At 43.7% G+C, this 20,299-nt stretch overlaps 1 protein-coding gene across 5 annotated transcripts in view; it reads left to right on the forward strand.

Moving 5' to 3' along the window:
- Positions 1–20,299, forward strand: part of LOC102454699 (uncharacterized) — a 41,708-nt gene that overhangs the window by 16,242 nt on the left and 5,167 nt on the right. For all 5 annotated transcript variants that reach the window (XM_014581731.4, XM_006139445.5, XM_089777247.1 and 2 more), the window contains 5 exons: positions 1,232–1,346; positions 9,028–9,212; positions 12,919–13,073; positions 15,190–15,352; positions 19,629–19,787. In XM_014581731.4, coding sequence (XP_014437217.3) covers positions 1,232–1,346; positions 9,028–9,212; positions 12,919–13,073; positions 15,190–15,352; positions 19,629–19,787 — 777 coding nt within the window. The remainder of the gene's footprint in view (positions 1–1,231; positions 1,347–9,027; positions 9,213–12,918; positions 13,074–15,189; positions 15,353–19,628; positions 19,788–20,299) is intronic.

The raw sequence follows: 20,299 nt of genomic DNA on the forward strand, positions 1-20,299 counted from the left end.
CCACTATGCCCACATTCTCCACCAAGTGTAAATGGCAGAGCCTCCAGCCAAGTTCGTGCTCACTTTTCATTGATTGGTCAGCGCTACACCTGTGCTCTGAGCCCTCGTCCTGCGCTTAGACGAGAGTCCTACATTGGCCGCTTGCGATTCGAGGCAAGTAGGGGGGCTCGGGCCCTCCCTCTCTCCGAGCTCTGACCCAGGGCTCTAGGACTCGGGTCACAGACCCCGTCCGGTTGGTGGGGATGCTTCCCACAACACACCAACCCACAGGCTACTCGCTAGCCGTGCCCTGGGTCGCTTCCTACTGCCTTGTGTTCTCGCTGGTTGGCTCCTTCCCGCTGCTTGATGTCCCTGGGAGGGAAGGGGTTCGTCCTCTGGCTCCGGCCTGCCTCCACTCCCAGCTCCTTGCCCTCCCTTACGGGTATGGTGTTGGCCTTTACATGCCCCACTGCACCTGCGCCATAGCCGCCGGGGTCAACGTGTCCTCCCGGGCTGACTCTGCTCCCGACATCTGGCTGCGTGCCTTGCCATGACTTTGCTGCAGCCACCGAGCACGCCTTGTAATGGCGCCGCTGCGCTGCCACCGGCGGCTGTCCTGCCCAGCACGCCGGGAATGGCGCCAGGTGAGTGTGGGGCCCGCGGGATGCTCTGTCACAGAAGCTTTCATTGCTTTGCTCCTGCTTGATACAGTGCATCAAAATTTTTTCTTTTAAAATACATTTTAATTTTAAGCCATGGTCAGTCACTTTTTTTAAAATAGAAGGAAAACACGTAGTGTTTGGTTGTTTACACTGTAAGCAATCAGTTGTTTCTCTAATACTAAAATTAAAAATGGTGGGTTTTTTATAACCTGATAAAACTGGTGAATGGACATGTATGTTTAACGTCAAAGCTTATTAATTTAAAAAGTTAAAGCTCCTTAAATTGAAACATTATTACAAGTACTATCGCAAATGAAATCATCATTTTACATTCATAATTCATAATTTTAACGTGTCTAAACTTAACTGCATTCAGTATGACAGACATTTGAAGTAGAAGGTGTGGAATGTTGATGCTGTGAATACGCAATTTGCGTCTGAATACATTTCTGTGTGTTTAGTTTCTTTTTGAAAGTTTATTGGTTTGAACTGAGATGCAGTAGGCCAGAACAGATGAGTATTTGGCACTTGTGAAAATATTTAGTAATAATTAAATATACTTTCACCACAAAAATATTTATTTTTTACAGGAATTACAGTCCCAAGCTGATGGTCTCCATTTGGAACTCAAGCGAAAGGAAGCAAGTTTAAAAATGATGAAAACAGACAGAGAAAGAATGAATAACCAGATCAATGCTGCAGATGGTAATTGTTTTTCGGGAATCAAATGTCGGCATCTGAATGTGTGTAGTCCTTTCTCTCCCTTCTCCCCTGCCCTCTGCTACTTTGAGTGGCACAAACTACAGAGTTTCAGAGAAAAGATGGGTGAGGATCTAGGAAAGCAGGGGGAGTACCGTGGCTCCAGTTTGTACAATGGCTGGGTCTTTGGTGTCAGGCAGAGCTGGGCCACTTGAGAGCAGGCGAGTTGGGGCGACTCTCTTGCTCTTTAGAAGTACTCTGTGTCCTGGTTGTCCGGTTCCTTTCTGCCTCTTAATGAATAATTAGGGAGAAAAGATGGATGAGGTAATATCTTTTATTGGACCAACTTCTGTTGGTGAGAGAGATTAGCCTTTGAGCTACACAGACTCTTTCTTCACTCCTGGAAAAGGTATTCAGTGTCACAGCTAAATATAGGATTGAACAGATACTATGTAGCAAATAATCTAAGGAGGAAGCTGAAGTGGCCTGTTAACACAAAGGGGGGAGGAATTAATAGGTTACAGATTTTTGTAATAAGCCATAAATCCAGTCTCTTTATTAAGACCATGATTTTCCCAGGCTCCGTTATTCAGTTCTTTGGGAGAAAGCTACTCTCTCCAACAATGGAAACTACAGGCTTTATGGCTTTCCTGACCAGAAGATACTGCTGACAACTTCTCCTTGGAGCTTACTGGGCCACTGCTATCCACTCCTCAGTCCACTCAGCCCAGGCAATGGATCTAAAGAAGAGCTCTATATAGCTTGAAAGCTTGTCTCTAAAACCAAACCAAGTGGCCCATTACCTCACCTGCCTTGTCTCTCATCTCCTAGAATCAACACAGCTACAGCAAAATTCTCACTGAATAATCTAGCAAATGCTTCATAATAAGAAATGATCTTTAGATTACAGTCTTAAGGAATCATAGCAGACAGCACAGACAGAACAAAATGCAAATAACCTCTCTGACTTGGGCAGGCCTGTCTGTTTCTCTGTCAGAGGCCTGATATGCCTGCAGTGTCCTGCCAAGCAGTGGCTCAGTGGGTTCCCTGTCCAGACAGCCACCAGTGACAGTGGACCAGAACTGGGTGACAGTGTTGCACTTCAAAGCTCAATTCAGATATGGGCAGGAGAATCAGGGCAGTGAACTGGTAGAAATAGTAGTTGGTTCGCTCTGATCTTTAATACAAGCTACTCCTCCCTCCTGCCCCTGAGGAAGAAGCAGAAACTCAGTTCACAGGGCAACATGTACATTGACAAAACCTTTCAGACATACATCTTTGACCTTATCCTAGTTCATCTAGGGTTAGACATTTTTGTAAAGATATATGGGGTGTATATACCCCATTACAATCTCCATTTATATTTTAGAGGGTGTCTGTGACTCCATCTGTCTGCCTACAATTCCGTTTGTTCAAGAACTGCTCCTGAACAGTAAGAGTTGGGATCACCAAAGTCGGTATGCAGCTTCTTATTCTAACTTAATGCAATTTCAGGGTTTGGTTGTGCCAGGAAAACAGGAGTGGCATGGAATCTGATTGTTTCCCATAACATGGAAAGGGAGGGGGCTGATCAGAGGACAGTAATACTACCAAGTGACCACTGAGAGCAGTGAGCTCAGGGGACAGCTATACTGCAGAGTGACCACTGGGGGGCAGCCACAACAGCAAGAAAGTGACCAAGAACCACCAGGAATGAGCAGCCCAGCCTCCACCCAGGAGATGCCAGGGCCAGGAACCAGACCAGCTGTGGGGGGGGGGGGGGGGGGGGGGGGGGGAGAGAAGCAGCTGGAGGCCAAGACTGGCCCCCAGATCCCCTCTCTGCCATGGAGAAGCTGCAGGCAGAGAGGGCATCTGGAGTCCAGGGCCAGCCTCTGGATCTCCTCCCCCAGACAACCTGCAGGCTGGAGAGGCAGCTGGCTGGGCGTTACAGTCTGGTGGGAGGGAAGGAAGGGACAAGCTGGAGGTTTGCATCCTTGGACCCCCAGGAGGAGTTGCCACCAGGCCTAGCTGGCCATGTTACACTTCAAAATGCCTTCACTAAATCCAGATATTGGCAGGAGGCTCAGGGAAGAGCTGCTGGCTGAGGACCATGGCCCTGCCCCCCAGAGCAGCACCACTGTCACCACCAGAGGTTGCCCCGGTAAACTCCCTCACTGTCTCCCCCTCCCTTACCCTGCACCCCAGCTAATTTTTTTTTCTTCTTTTGTCTGTAAAGATCCCTGGGTTTCCCCTGCCTACAGCCAGACTGCTAACCCCGTCCCTCTCTCCCGTACACTGGAAGGAGAGCCCCTGTCGGTTTTGGTACTCCAGGTGGGACCTCCTTGGTCTGGCACCCTTGGGACCTCAGTGGTCCCAAGCCACATAGTTTGCTGGACCAGGGGAGATCAGTGCTCCCCTCCCAGCTGTCAGCCCTGCCCACTGGTCTCTGCTTCTAGTCCTGTCTAGGCCTGTGCTCCCCACTGCCTTCACCGCTGCCAGGGCTGTGCTTCTTGACCTGGTCCAGGCTGTGCTCTTTGCCATGCCCGCCCTGCTGCATCTGGCTCTGGCCAGCGCGGTGCTCCCAGCCCTGATGTCTCCGGCCCCAGTTGGGGCTGCGACCCTGGCCACTGCACTGTACTCCCCACCACTCTGGCCCCACTGCACCTCCTGAACCTGGCCACTCAGGGCTCTCTTGTCTGGCAATGCCAGACCAGAGAGTGCCATACTGTAGGGATTCAACCTATGCTAGTCATCCCCATCATGAACATTGGGGACCTAAACCACAGCACAAGCATTTTTACCTAATAATTGGCATCAATGTAGATATCTATGTAGGAAGTCCCTCAGGCTAAAGCAAATGTTCTGGTTTGAAAGGGATGGTATCAGAATAATTACATAAGAGAGTATTTCTTGTATGATGTGGATGTGTATTTTTCCTATAAGATAGAATATACATCTACATCTATCTTGGTTAAATGTTTTATATTCCATTGGGGAAAATGCACGATACCTGCTATATACTAAATAATTAGAGGCACGATTGCTTAACTTACTCCATGGAATATTTATTTTCTTACTGAATCCTGTTAATTCTTGAACTATTTTGAGCTGTGTTTATCTGATTACACTAGGTTGACATTGAATTACACTTATTCTTAAGAATAAGTCAAGTTTTGAGCAATGCTGACAGTTACTGCATTCTACTTTGTATGTAATTATGATGGGCATACATACTCCAAATATATCAACAAAAAAGGCCATCCTTGGCAGACCCAGGAAGTGGTCAAATCCATTGAGCTGAGCAGGAAAACCTGAACCATAGAAACTTCTGGAGGTGCAGGCCAGGACAGAGGAGCTGACAGTTGTGTCCCTTTAAGATGCTAGAAGACTAGGCAGATGAACTGTCAACTTGCCAGGAAAGTTATAAAATCTCATGGTTTCCAGTGTAGAAAGTTGCTTTCTCCCAAACAGAAGATTAAATAGTGGAGCTTGGAAATAGGGTTGCCAGGTGTCCAGTATTGACCCGGACAGTCCGGTATTTTCGCCTCTTGTCCAGTAAAAAAAATTCAGAAAATACTGGGCACCTAAAATGTCCGGTATTTTCTGTTTTTTCCCTGCCAGGATTAAAAAATACCGGACACCTGGCAACCCTATGACACATTCAGCAACTGGGCCCAACTCCTGACCCCTCTGGGCCCCTACCTCCGGACCCCCTGCTTACCTGGTTCCGCAGGGAAGCTGCTTTCTGGCTTGACCAAGAAAACAAGATGGCCTCTGGCAAAAAACCTAAAGATCCTAAGCAAGGGGAAGCAATGCCTTCCCTGAGTCTTAGTGCTCACCCCCTCCCTCTCCCTAATTTGACTCTGCACACACTTAAAGGGGACATGCTGTTTTAATGCTGTTTTATTTTTTATGTATATATTTATTTATTTTTTTGCCTAATAACTCTCAGTTGTTTTTTTTTTGGCTCAATAACTTTGGTCTCCCCACCTTTTTTACCCCCCCTCAACAGAATTTTTTCCCCGGTGTTTGTTTGGGCTTTTTTTTGGGGGGGGAAGGCGGGGGTCAGTATTTTTGGTTAAACCATCTGGCAACCCTACCTGGAAAAGGAATTTTTTCTCAATTTTCAGCCCAAAGATTTGAAAGACTAGAGTTGATTAAGTACCTTGCTGATAGGGGAACTTCTCCAGACTATTCTCTGTCTTTTAGATAAGTCTCTGAGCCACCTGCTACTTAGGGAATATTGTTATTGCCACTTGCAACAGACCCAAATACAGGGAGTAAGAATGAAGCAGGGTGGTGGTTTGTTTTTTGTTTATGTTTTCAACACTTAAAGGAATGATGATTTCAAATGTAAAGAGATGAGCAGAGACCCTTGTCCAGTAGTGTTCTTAATGGCAAGTGAAGAATTTTAGACATGAAAAGGTAGTATATAATTGTGCAGGTTTCTAGGTTTGCACATGAACATTTGTAAGAATTGCAAAAGCTGTACAGGTTATTGTCACACTTCTGTTCGTGATCACTGGAATATAATTTTAATTTTCTATGCTATATGAAATATATACATTGGTTCTGTATCTCAAGTAGGGATGTGAAAGGTTAACCAGTAACCCATAGCCAGGGCCGGCCCACACATTTTGGCACTTGAAGTGGGGAGCTCAAATGACGCCCCCATGCCACCTTTTCTTCTGCCTGCCTGTTATGTCTCTTGTGCCCTCCTTCCTCCAGCACAGCACTTCACCATCTCTGTGCATCTAGAGCAGAGAGAATACATATGCACCAGCAGCAGACACAATTTTCTACACTCTGGGTCCTAGTGGTGCCCCCCAATAGTCTGGCACCTGAGGTGGCCGCCTCAGTTCGCCTCATGGTAAGGCCAGCCCTACCCATAGGGTTAGAGCAGCTTCCCACCTGCCACAGGCAGGGAGCTGCTTCAGGCCCACAGGGGTCCTGCTGTGGACGGGGGCTGCTCTCATCTGGAGTAGCCCCTGTCCATACCGGACCCGGGCGTCCTGCAGGCAGGGACTGCTACAACGTCTGCAGCAGCCTCTGTCCATGGGGAACCTGGGCCCACCACAGACAGAAGCTGTTCTGGCGGGGGCTAGGAGCTGGGAGTCAGCAGCAGGAAATGGCAGAGCCAGCCCCAGCGCAGGGACTGGGAGCTAGGAGCTGGCAGCAGCTACAGCCGCAGCCACAGCATGAGGGTGGGATCTGGCAGCCCACGGGGGGCTAGGAGCAGGAGCTCTATGGGCTGGGGGTTGCTTCAGCTGGGCTGGAGTGGTCCCCAGCTTGGATTCCACTTAGTCAGTTAACCAGTTTAGCCTAATGTTTAACCGATTAACTGAGTAATTGGGATTTTACATCCCTAATCTCAGGTGTTCCAAGAATATTGTTATTTAACATTTTAAAATTTAATAATTGAGAGGGTAATCAAATAACATATACACAGATACAGTATGTAATTTTTTGCTTGCTAAGATGATGTTGAAAAGATTTGCCTTTTCGTTTTTCTTTTAGTGAATATGGATGTTTTGCATAACAGCTTGGAATACTGTAGTTTTGACACATTCAGAGTTCCATCCAACTCTAGTCACATGAATAAGGAAAAAATGATCATAGAAATGTAAAGAAAAAGGGGGGTTGGTGAATTTCAAGCAAGTCTATTACCGTAAACTATAACCACAGAGGTTCACACTGGAGCTTAAGCAGCATGGCAAAATGTGATTTTTTTTTTAAAGTCTTTTAAAATATATTTGGCACCATCAAGTGGTAAAATTGTGTATTGCTATTGCAGATCAACAGTTCATTGTGGTAAGGAGGGAATAGTCAGATCAAATCTCATAGTCAAGGCCCTACCAAATTCACCACCGTGGAAAACACATCATGGATTGTGAAATCTGGTTTCCCCCTTTGAAATTAGGTCTTTTTGCATTTCTCAAACTGGGGGGTCCTCACCCAAAAGGAAGCTGCATAGAGGTCACAGTATTCCCACCCTTACTTCTACATTGCCTTCAGAGCTGGCTGGCTGCAGCGTGGCAGCTGTTGACCAGGTGCTTAGCTCTGCATGTAGCAATGCACAAATAAGGATGGTCATACCATACCATACTCTCCCTATATCTGCACTGCTGCTGGCAACTGATTTGTTTTCAGAGCTGGGATTCTGACCAGCAGCCACTTCTCTCCAGCTGCCCAGTTCTCAAGGCAAGGCTGTCCCCAGCATCAGCACAGAAGTAAGGGTGGCAGTACCCAAACCCCCACAATGACCTTGACCACCCCAGAACTCCTATTTGAGTCAGGATCGTTACAAGTTTGACACCATTGCATTTTGGATTTAAATAGCTGAAATTAACAACTTTATTATTATTTTTTAAATCCTATGACTATGAAATTGATGAAAATGGACCATGAATTTTGTAGGGCTCTACTCATAGTAACATGCAATATAAGTATACATACATGGAAGGCTTTTTGTTTTATTTTATTCATCTGTATTTTCTGGAGTTTCTTATTAAATCAAACAGAAGAAATGCCTGATGTAAAATGTATGTTTTAATCTTCTGACATTAAGGGTATGCCTATACTGCAATTTTAAATAAAACACCATAGCACCTAGTCTTAGTGCCCATGTCAGCTGACTTAAGGTCATGGGGCTATAAAATTTCAGTGTAGATCTCAAAAACTCAGTCCCCCAGACTACGCCCCCACAAAGATACTATTCCAGGTACATCTTATTTTTCTGGCTCATCTTGAGTCAGTCTTCAGCAGTTATGTCAATTTTGAGGACTGAACTTGATTTGCTGATTCTTTCTCTTTTCTGTTTTGTTTTATGAGAAGCAATTCCATTCCAGGCACATTACATTTTCCTGGCACAACTAAACCTTACGTTGCTTTAAGTTATGATAAGAGGAAGCTGTATACCAAATTTGGTAGTCCTAGCTTCTACAGTTGAGTAGGAGTTCTTAATCAAAAGACAAACTCTCTAAACTAGATAGTAGATGTGTTTGAATGGCTATAGTGCCCTGAATGCAGTAGGCACCATAGACAGACTTATGAAGATGCATTTTTCCCGTCTCAAAGAGCTTATGCACTAAACAGATAAAATAAATATACTGGGAGAAAGGGAAACATTACACATTTTTTCTCTGGTATCTCTCCTTTCCTCCCCAAGTTTTCTATGGTAATCCTAAAGTCAGATCTCATTTAGTCTCCTTGTAGCTTGTAACAATTCTTTGTTGTTGTTGTTCACAATAAAATTTAATGGCGGTAAGAATAATAAAATTTGCCTTTTGTTCATGACTGTTGGCACAGCAAAGAGGGAAGTTTCAGAGCCTTAAGATCTTTTGGCAGCCATTTTAACAAAAAATCGTATCGAATTTTGACATTTTGGCTTTCTTGGAAAACCCACAGATTTTATATTCTTGCAGAGCCCGCCAGAGTTTGTAGGGATGCAGATCCCACAGGGTTGCCGCAAAGTGCCAGGGGCAGTGGTGCCAGGTCTCTGGGAAGAGGAGCCCAGTGGGGAGGATGGTGCCCATCACTCCCAGATCTCCCATGGTCCGGCAAACTCCTTTGTCTGGGACTGGTCAAATCCCTAGAGTGTTGGAACAGGGAGGTCCAACCTCTACAATGTTTGCTTATCAGTAAAAATGTCAACCGGTTTATGCTGAAAAAACTCAAAACCATTAAAATTTCTCTTTCCTTCTTTTAGAACTTCATTCTAGAGAGAAGCAGGCCTTAGCAGAAGAGATCATACATTTGAAGCGCAGGAAGGAACAGACAGACAGACAGGCATCTAAAAAAGAAATGGAGCTATTGCATGCCAAGCAGGAATTAGAACAGCAACAAACCAATCTGAGAAATTGTGAACAGAAAATCCTTATGATACAATCAAAGGTATACAGCCTGCATTTATGGTATTTGATTTCTTGTGTGTTGTGACAGGGAAGAGATTTTAATAGGAACCTGTTATATATTTATTGCAGTTAATATATTAGATGGACTTCAGTTGGTCATGAAAAAAATAATCATTTTGCAATTTATAGTCTCATTTTTAAATATACAGCTATTATAATAAAATCCTTTTATAATACACTGAAAATTCATGCAGTGAGCTTTGTGTGGAATCATTATTAATCAGAATTAGTGATCTGATCCTGCATAGTGCTTCAAACTCCACTCATTAAACTGACTTTTTTTTGAAAATCGTACAGAGTCAATGAACAAGGGAATCTAGCTGAACCCCAGGGGAACAGATTTCTACCACCTTGCACATCACCTCTAAATTCAGCTCTCTCTTGCTCTTTTCTTCCCTTGTCTATCTCCTAGAACTGTAAGGGACTGGGTCATTGAGTCCAGTCCCCTGCCTTCATAGCAGGACCAAGTACCATTCCTGACAAATTTTTGCCCCAAATCCCTAAATGGCCTCCGCAAGGATTGAACTCACAACCCCGGGTTTAGCAGGCCAATGCTCAAACCACTGAGCTATTCTACTCCTTTGTCTTTATAGAGACAAAGTCACACCCAGGATGTACTTTTCATTTCATTAGCACTCATCCTACAATCAGTACAGAATCCAGCATCCCACACTTTTCCCCATCAACGTTTCCAGTACAATGTGGCTACGTCTACATTGGCACCCCTTTCTGGAAAAGGGATGCTAATGAGACCAGTCGGAATTGCAAATCCGCAGGGGATTTAAATATCCCCCGCGGCATTTGCATTTACATGGCTGCCGCTTTTTTCCGGATTGGGGATAAGCCGGAGAAAAGCACCAGTCTAGACGCGATTCTCCGGAAAATAAGCCCTTTTCCGGAGGATTTCTTATTCCTACTTTCAAGAGTCCTACTTTCAAGTAGGAATAAGAAATCCTCCAGAAAAGGGCTTATTTTCCGGAGAATCGCGTCTAGACTGGCGCTTTTCTCCGGCTTATCCCCAAGCCGGAAAAAAGCGGCATCCATGTAAATGCAAATGCCGCAGGGGATATTTAAATCCCCCGTGGATTTGCAATTCCGACTCGTCTCATTAGCATCCCTTTTCCGGAAAGGGGTGCCAATGTAGATGTAGCCTGTGTGTTTAGAGGCTTTTACAAGTAGATTTATACCACAATGTTCATAGTACAGTATTCCCTTTGAATACTAAGTACAGGGATACTGTGGCTATCACAGTAGCATGAATTACCAGCAGAAGTAACAGTTACTTGTGTATGGTTCAAATGAGTGGACTGAGTTTTAGTTCTTGATCCTGCAGTGCATCTGCCCAAGGCCTCAAAGGCCTAATCCTGCACTGCTGAAAATAGTTGTGCATTGACTTCAGCTGGCACAGGACTGAGCCTGTAACGTGTAAGGTTTTGACTATGCTTCTGAGTTTCAAGTGCTGCCTCAACAGAGATTTAACGGGACAAGGTAGTCACAGCACCTGTGCTGGGAAAAAGCTCTCCCAGCATTCTATGTAAACTACCTCCATGACGGGCATATCTCCCTGTGCTAGGAGCCTATTTAACTGGGGCTTTACAGCACTGTAACTTGCTGTGCTTGAGGGGTGGTTTTTTTCACACTCCTGAGCAAGAAGCTTGCTAATGTAGACAAGCCCTACATTGTTTGAAGTAGGATCTCTGACTTGTTTGTACATTTCTTAGCACAAAGTGGGACTAGTCTTGGTGTAGCTTCTGGGTGCTGCCACATTCTAAACATTATAAATGACAATATTTGGCCAGGTCTACATTTCATTAATTCAATCTGTGCATTTAAGGCTATACAAACAATTTAAATAGTTTAGGAGACGTTTGTGATGTTACATGAACAAGAACAAAGCACCAAAAATGCAAAGTAGTATTCGCAGAGTTTAAAATGTACTAATGCATTGTCGGAATTTTATTTCTCCAGCTAGATCAATAGGACTAATTGTGCATAAAATTGCTGGCATGTATAAGTATTTGCAGGATCCCAGTAACTCTACCTCATCTTCATTTCTCTTTTCTGTTTTTTCACTATTTTGGTAAATGGTTACATTAAATAAACACAAATTCATTGCTCAAATATTTGTATCTGTGGTGCAATTTAATGGAGACACTTATTTGAATTGAAAATGCTTGTTGATCAGGAAATGTTAAAATAATAGATATATAAAAATACATATTACAAGCTCTCATTATACATATATTTTCTCAAGAATCCATATAACAAACCCTAACACATATATGTAGATACCACATTCGGGAACTGGGACTGAAGTTAGTCCTTTCACTTCCAAAAGCACAAACCCCTGCCATTTGAGCTTATGTACCTGGTCAAAAGTCATCATCTAATTATGATAAGACAATAAAGGAATTAGACCAGGGGTTCCCAAACTTTTTGACACGGGGACCAGTAAATCCATGCATGAACTTTTGGAGGACTGGTACAATTCATTTGCATATTCATTAATCAAATGATGAATATTCAAATAAGTTGTTTCTGGTCCTCCCAAAAACCCCAGTGCCAGCTTTAGCAAAGTCACCTGCAATATTCTTGCCAGCAAGTTCAGGAATATGGATTGGATAAATGGACTGTAAGACAGACAGAAAGCTTGTTAGCCCAGGGTTTCCCAAACTTTTTACTTTAGTTGGAACCCTTTTTTTCAGTACTGTTTTTTGCAGCCCAAAAATTTAAACACATAGAAAACAAACTGAGAAAATACCAGACATATAACATGTCTAGTATTTTCTCACTAGGTAAGTGTTGTTATTACTAGATGTATCAGTTTGTAGTTTCTAACTGCCTGGCTGGCAAATGTGCTCAGGCTGCATGAGTGTGTTTACCAGCCAGCCAGTTCGCAACTGCTCAAGGGTGTGTGTGTGTGGGGGGAACAACAGAATCCCCAAGCCGGACTAACTCATGCTTTGCGGGGAGGGCGGGCAGCACCCTGAGATCTACATATGCCCAGGTCAGTCCCGCTCCCCGCCGGCCGATTAACTCCCCCCCTCCCTCCGCTGTGCCTCTGGCCAGCCCCACTTCCCTCAACTCCCTCCCAGACAGCCAGTTCTCCCCCACTTCTCCTCCCAATCTCCCTTGGCCAGCCCCGCTGCCCGCGTCCAGCCCTGCTTCCGGCGGCCACTTCTCCCCCCATCCCATCTTCCCTGGCCAGCTCCTATCCACGACCTCGTGCCACTGCCCCCCCCCATCTCCCCAGCCTGCCCCGCCCCGATTTCCCTCATCCAGTGCTGCTCTCCCCTCCTCTTCCTCCTCCCTCCACCCTCCCCTAGCTAGGACTCTTCCGGGAGTCAGAACATCCAGCTGCAGATTCCACCCAGGCCAGACGAGGGCTTGGGGGACCCGGCGCCACACGGGCACACCGGGAGTGCAGAACACCCTGGCAACCACGCTGAGGCCCGGTAGTTTTTTCCTGTGGCCCAGTAGCAGGCCACGGCCCATAGTTTGGGAAACGCTGAATTAGACTACTGGACAGTTTTGTAGTAGTCAAACCAGTTTTAACCTATTTATGGGAACTACTCAATGAATGACGTATGTTTTATAGTTATTTTAGAAAGAAATATTCAATAAGCCTGAATCTCAGTCTTCATTAACCTGTAACTTTATCTCCTTTCATATATGTGGACACCAAGCTGAAACAGCGGTCAGAGCAGCAGAAGGCAGTAGAGATGCAGCTTTCTGAAAAGAGAAGGGAACTTATGAAAGTGCAGTTTGCTATGCATGAAATGGAAGACAAAATATTTAAAAAAACAGCAATGATGCAAGACAAGATCACACATGACATCAGGTATTGGGCAGGTTTTGAAGGATGGTCCTGGTATTGATGACTTGGGATTTACTGACCCATTCAGTGTTAGGTTACTGGTTTTTGTCTTTATTGTGGATGGGGTCGCTTTCAGCTTGCACCCATTTTCTGACATATTACAGGGAATCATGATGTACTGCTTTCAGTTCATCCCCATTTACTAAAAAAATGATACACTATTTTAATAGAGTGAAAAATGAAGACACAAACAAATGGATAAGAGAGCTTGCAAAGTAGCTCCACTTGTAGTGTTGTAAGGAATAAATGGTTAGATTTAGTCCATGTAGTCAACAATTTAGCACCTTTCAGGAATTTGCTTAATTTAAAAATTACAGGGTTCCTTTTGGGAAAGAGCAGCCATTTGGAACTACTGTAGGAAGTTAGTGGAGTTTTCTTCCTCTCCCCTTAGGAGTGAACATGATTTTCACAGGAAGGGAGAAGGGAACAAGAAGAGCCCAGCAGCCTAGGGCAGCTGCAATCCATCCCCCCTCCACTTCTGTGAACAAACAGAAAGCTCTTCTCTGCATGTGCCTTCCTTCTAACACCAGGCTAGGGAGGGCAGAGGGGCTGAAGAACTCCTGTGCCTGCCTGTTCACCCAGTCTGGAAGGGGAAGAAGAGAACATTGCATCAGCCCTTTGCCTCTGGCTTAGGAGAGTGGGATGAAGAACTCCAGAAACAGGAGCAGAGATGAGGCTATAGCAGTTCTTGAATTTCTCTAAAAGACAGTATTTTTGATTCTCAGCTATGAAAAATAATGAAAAAAATGAACATTAATCATAAATAATCTTCTAAAAATAATCATTGCAGCTGATTGGCTCAGTAGAAACATAGTAAACTAAGGGGCTACGTCTACACTGGCCCCTTTTCCGGAAGGGGCATGTAAATTTCACCAGTCGTCGTAGGGAAATCCGCGGGGGATTTAAATATCTACACTGGCCCCAATCCTCCGGAAAAAGTGCCCTTTTCCGGAGGGTCTTATTCCTACTTTGAAGTGTAGGAAGACTCTGTGTAGACGCTCTTTTCCGGCTTTTTTAAAAGCCGGAAAAAAGTGGCGGACATTTTTATTTAAATGCCGCGGGGGATATTTAAATCCCCCGCGGATTTCCCTACGACGACTGGTGAAATTTACATGCCCCTTCCGGAAAAGGGGCCAGTGTAGACGTAGCCAGGGTGTGTATGTGAGGTGCAGAATATAAGGAACTGGATCATGTGAGAGATGTGGAAGGTGAGAATCACGAGAGAGAGGAATACTTATGTGTGAGTGGTAAAACAGGTACAGAAGGGAGACTGCCCCTCTGAGTGCATGTGAGAGGGAAACAAGGATATGTGTATTTGGGCAGGGGAAAGAGGAGCATATGTGGAAGGGGAAAATGAGAGTGTGTCCTCCAGCTATTTTGTGTTGTTCAGGCAATGCAAAACAGCTAGAAACCCAGCTGAACTGACCAGTCTGCTTTTGCTCCTATGGGTTGTTTGAGATGCTCCAAATCAGCCAGACCAAATCTGGCCTCAAAATAAAAATGATTTGTCATAGTACATACCTTCAGAGCTTTAGAAACGTCAAACAGTAGTATTTGTGTGGGAAGGGAATATCTTGTGAGTGTTCAATTATGACATTTAAATAATTTAACTGATTTTTTAAATTTTCACTTGAGTGTCTTGAGGGCTTTTAAACTGTGTAATATATTTTACTAGAATATTGCTAATGTCCTTGTTTTGAGAGAAAAAAAGACAGTACGTGAGTCTTGATTGTTACAACACTATGTCCTCCTACAAGTAAGATGTGCTTTACCGGTGATTCATCCTTATTTTTGGAAATAATTTTTAACAAACAGACCTAAGTAGATTGTATAATATAACTAACAATGTTCATGGAAAGAGCTTGTTTTAATGAGATAATTTAGAGTATTCAGAAAGCTGTATAAAATGTCCTAACACTAAGAACCTATTACACAATCCTTATAACTGGATCTTAATGTTAGGACATTTTATACAACTCTCTCAATGTCATATGTGTCTTTAAAAATATGGCTTGCTTGTCATTTTCAGGTGGAACATTTTTTAACAAATATCATTTTTCTCTGTGTTTTTTCTGATCAGAAGTAAGATGAGTTTTCTTCATCAGCAATTAAGAGAGAAAGATCTACTGGCAGAGCAAGATCGTTTCTTAAGAAGTAAAATGATGGATGATTATGCATCTCTGACCACAGAGAATGCTGTGCTGCGTTCCCAGCTCTTGGAACTTAACAAGCAACTGAACATAGTAAGAATGAGATAAAGATGACCAATTGGTCTTACGTATAAAAAGAAAGTTAATGCAATGAAGATGGCATAGATTAAAATGCTGTTCTTTTTCCACTGCCTTACATTAAAACATCTATGATTTTATATTTTTACACTTTAGTAATGTTCGGACTTAGTAATGTTCAATTTAGTAATGTTCAGACTATACTCATTTCACTTTTCTTAGTAAACTTCTAGCAGCTGTACCTAGCATGGCTCAGTTCTTGATCTTTAGTAATAGTGTGGCGGGAGGGTTGTTTTTTGGAAATTAAAAGGAAAATGTATGTGCTTTATTTAAATGATGGGGCTCAGAGCAAGGAGTGAGGGAGGGTGCAACAGGCAGAGTAGGAGTTTGAGTGTGGGGGGACTCAGAGCAAGGAGTCAGGCTGGGGGGATCAGGGCAGGGAGTGGAGGCTGCAGAAGTCAGGGTATGGGGTTGGAAAGTGTGGGAATGCTGAGGGCAGGGGGTGCAGGTGAAGGAGTCAGGACAGGGGTTGGCAGGTGGTGGGACTTGGAAGAGTCGGGGGGGGGGGGGGGGGCTCAGGGCAGGGGCCTGGGAGGCCAGGGAGGGGGGGAAGAGAGAGCTTACTGAGGCCGCCCACGATGGCTGCTCTGGAGGCAGCTCCTTCCAGTCCTGTGTCTGGCAACATGAAAAGCCCCATCCCCAACTGGCCACTCTACTGTTAGTGTGGCTGCCCCAAGTAGTCACTCTGAAGTATAGCTATCCCTCTGATCAGCTCCCTCTCTTTCCATGTGGTGGAAAACAATCCCATTCCAGGCACTTCCCATTTTCTTGGCACAACCAAATCCTGACCTTGCTTTAAGTTTGGATAAGAAGGATCTGCATGCCAAATTTGGTGGCCCTAGCTTTTACCATTTAGGAGGAGTTTTTGAATAAACAGACTTGCAGACGGATGAATGGACTCACAGACAGATGCACAAACTCTCTAAAATATATAGATAGATACAGTTGAGACTACAAAGAAAGCCTGATCCAAATTAGAGAACATTTTTAAATTTTTGAAGAAACATGATAAAAGTAGGCCAATTAAATTCTCTGCCTCCCTTTTTAGAGTGGTAAGCTATTCATGGTTCTTAACTATGAACACATCAGCATGTAATTCAAACTGAGAAATAAAAATACTAATTTAAACATGCATGTTCTTATTAAATAAGCAGTTTCCTTAAGCTTGCATTTGCTATTTCTTTCGGTAGTGCTTTGGCCTAATTTTCACCTGAGATATTGCTTAAGGACTTCTTGCTTCCTTTAAATTCCATTTGATAGTAGTGACTTCTGAACCCTAAGCAAAAAATGCTACAGCAGTCCTCCATGTGTGGAAAAGGTGTGAAAAAAAGATAGTTAAGAAGTGCTGGGTTCACCTGCCCTCAAATATAGAATGATTTTCAAGTCACTGAATAGAGATTGTAGAACATGACGGAAAGATTAAACCAGTTTGACAAATGCTGCATTGCATTCTTTTTTTAACTCATGAGATGTTTGAGCAGGATTCATCAACATTCCATGGATGCTTCTTTGAGCCTACTTTTCATTTCTTCTGCCTTTGCTCCATAGGTAAGTACCCCATACCTAGCAGCTTCTGGGCTTTTGTGGCTCTACCAGTATTGGCTAAGTATATTTGATCCTGCTGTAGGTGCACCTGTGCCCCATTCATTAGAGTTCAGAACCTACGAATAGCAGCACCTCAGCACTGCCATTAGAGGAAATCTATTCTTTCTTCCTTTCTCATGACTACATTTTCTTACTACACCCTATCCCATTCCGGTGGAAATCTTCACCTCCTTACTCAACAAAATCAGAAGCTTATTCATCCCTTTAGATCAAAACTACTCATTTCAGAGCCTTCACCCTACCCATTGTATGAATGGGAATGGCCCAGCGAACCATATCTTAACCAGCCTGGTCAATCTTATCCATAACAGCTTTTCACGATGGCCATTCTGGACTAACTGGGGCTGATGATACCCCAGAGCCTCCAGAAGTGAGTCTCTTTTCTAGTATCTCCCAAACAGAGAAGGTCTCATTCTCCTTGAAAAGCTTGTACGGATGGAAATGAAGAACTGAATAGTGAGAGAAAATCAGATTCCAAACTAGTGGACAACTGCCCTTCAGCTTCTCCCAAAAATTCATCATCATCATTATTTCCCAAGGGCCGTGTCCAGACTCAGGGTTTTTTTCGGGAAAAGTAGCCTTTTCCCGAAAAAACTTCCCCTGCGTCCAGACTCAAGCCGCGTTCTTTCGAAATTATTTCGAAAGAACGCGGCTTTTCTTTCGATGGCGGTAAACCTCAATTTACGAGGAAGAACGCCTTCTTTCGAAAGTTCCTCTTTCGAAAGAAGGCGTTCTTCAATGTAAAGAGGCCGTCTTCGAAAGAGAGCATCCAGACTCGCTGGGTGCTCTCTTTCGAAAAAGTGGATTTCTCTTTCGAAAGATCCGCCTGCAGTCTAGATGCGATCTTTCGAAAGAGGCTCTTTCGAAAGATGCTTTCGAAAGAGCCTCTTTCGAAAGAAGCCTGCAGTCTAGACATAGCCAAGGAGACAGTATCTTTGGCTCTGGTACCAGCTCCAGAGGATTTCAAGGTTTTTAAGAGCTGCTGCCTCAAATTACTATTGTTGAGGATTGAGACTCTGGTGATCAAGAAAAAGCTCCATAAATTACTGGTTATCATCCACAGGTTATCAGTTCCTATATATGTGGCTATGTATGAAAGCGTTTTAGAGCCAGCTAAATATCTCTGGCACACCCCTGCTATATTTGCCAAACTACAAAAGAAAAAAAATCCACAGAGGATCTTTGAACAATTCTATACACATCCAGTCCCTCAATCTCTGTTGAGCTGTGTGGTCTGCAAGAAAGCTTCTCAACCTAATAAAGGCTACTAGACCCCATATAACTATCTCTCTTTGGAAGGAAAGCTTCTTCCTCCATTTCATTCCAATGACATATAGAAAACTACCAGGCATTATTTGATAGGTACTTTTTGACCTGAAATGAATTACCTCCCTTTGTGAACTGGATTCCATTTGAAGGGTAAATAGAAACAAAAACTTCTTACAGCTCAGTCTATGACCATGGCACTTATAACAAGGAACAACTTGTAAGTTTTAAAAGTCATGCAAAAAGAGACAGAACACCACAGATGTCTTTCCCTTTGTTTAGCAGTTCAACGTAAGGGCTATGTCTACATTCACAGCTTCTTGTGCAAGAAATATGCAAATGAGGTTAAGCGTGGAATAACGGTGAGCCTCATTTGCATACCTAATGAACCGCCATTTTTACAGAAGGTGCTCTTATGCCAGAAGGAGCTGTCTACACTGCCCCTTCCTGTGCAAGAAAAACTCTTGCGCAATGCCGCTACACTGATTATTTTCAGGAATTACGGCATTGCACAAGACGGTTTTTCTTGCACATATCAGCAAGCCTCATTGGCATACCTAATGAGCCACCATTTTTACAGATTATTCTCTGAAGAAGAAACCCTGGTTCTCTCAAAGTCCACTAGTCTGCTTTAGATTTGATTTTGATAAATAGGGAAGGAGTGGTTGAGAATATTGAAAGTGGAAGGCAGCTTCATACTCACGAAATGGTAGAGTTCATGATTCTAAGGAATGGTAAGAGGAAGAACAGAAAAATAAAGACAATGGGTTTCAAAAAGGCAGATGTTAGAAAACTCAGAGTTGGTAGGAAAGCAAATCTAAGAGGAAAAAATAATTGAAAACCGTTGGCAGTTTTTCAGACACACATTATTAAGGGCACCTCCCTGGTTCAGCAAACTCCCTGGTTCGGGACAGGTCAGGTCCCAAGAGTGCTGGACCAGGGAGGTCCAACCTGTACTTATATTGAAGTGCTGTGTGTTAAGAGATGTTGTGATCTAAGGTATAACTTGTAAGCTGGCAGTACTGTTCCTTTTTAGAATAACAAATCTGTGAATTCTCTGAGTGTCTCTTGGATGAGAGGCTGGACAATCCAGGGAGATGCTCAGTGAGCTCAGGCTTTGGAGTGTGCCTGTCACTAACATGCAGAGATTACAAGGGAGCCTGCCTACACTGGAGAACAAGGGAGTGCTCATGTGTTACCCATGTCTAGTGGAGTCAGGGGACTGTCACATGGCAGGTACACACAAACTTCCTCATGCTAAAAACAGGTGATAGCAAATTCCCTCACAACCTGGGGGGCTCACAATCTTATTTCATTTTAATAAATTTTGATCCAGCTGTGCTTTTATAATGTATTTCAGGAGAGAGCCCTCAGGGAAGAGAATTGTACAGCTGAGTCCTCCAGCTTTACGCAGCTTCTCACAGTGAAAGACCACAAAGAGCAACTGAAACATGAGATCAAGATGCACCAAGAGCTCTTGCAGCAGGAAAAGAAAAACTTGCAAGACTTTATGGAAAAGGTTGTCTGTGACTACACTGACTTCCTAAAAGCACCTTATTTGTTCACCTAAAGAGAAGGAATCATTTTCCTTTCTATTAGATTCCTTTGTTAAGAAGAGTAGACTCCACTTTGTGCTTATAGGACCTGATCCAGCTTCCGCTGAAGTCAACAGGAGCTTTCTTTCATTTTTTTTCCAACAGGAGCTTTTTTCATGCATATCCATAGTGTTCTGCCCTGCTTATTGAATAAATGCTTATTGGTAAAATTTATTTTTTCCATTTTATTATATTGCTTATTCAGGCCCATGGGATCAAAAGCATACTGGTTCTTTCTGTTTGGAGCCATTTTATTTATTATTCAGAGGTCACAGCCTCCAGATCTCATGACACCAGAGTCTCTCATGATCTGCAGTTAGAATAATCTCTTCGTGACTAACTTTGCTATTCTGGAGTCACTGTGTTTTATCCCAGTTTTTCTGTGACTCCTACTGTAGGCAGCTACAATCACAACACCTTCCCGCTTGTCAGAAAG

Source organism: Pelodiscus sinensis, chromosome 3 (genome assembly GCF_052426305.1).
Source record: "Pelodiscus sinensis isolate ZL-2025 chromosome 3, ASM5242630v1, whole genome shotgun sequence".
NCBI classification, from domain to species: Eukaryota; Metazoa; Chordata; order Testudines; family Trionychidae; genus Pelodiscus; species Pelodiscus sinensis.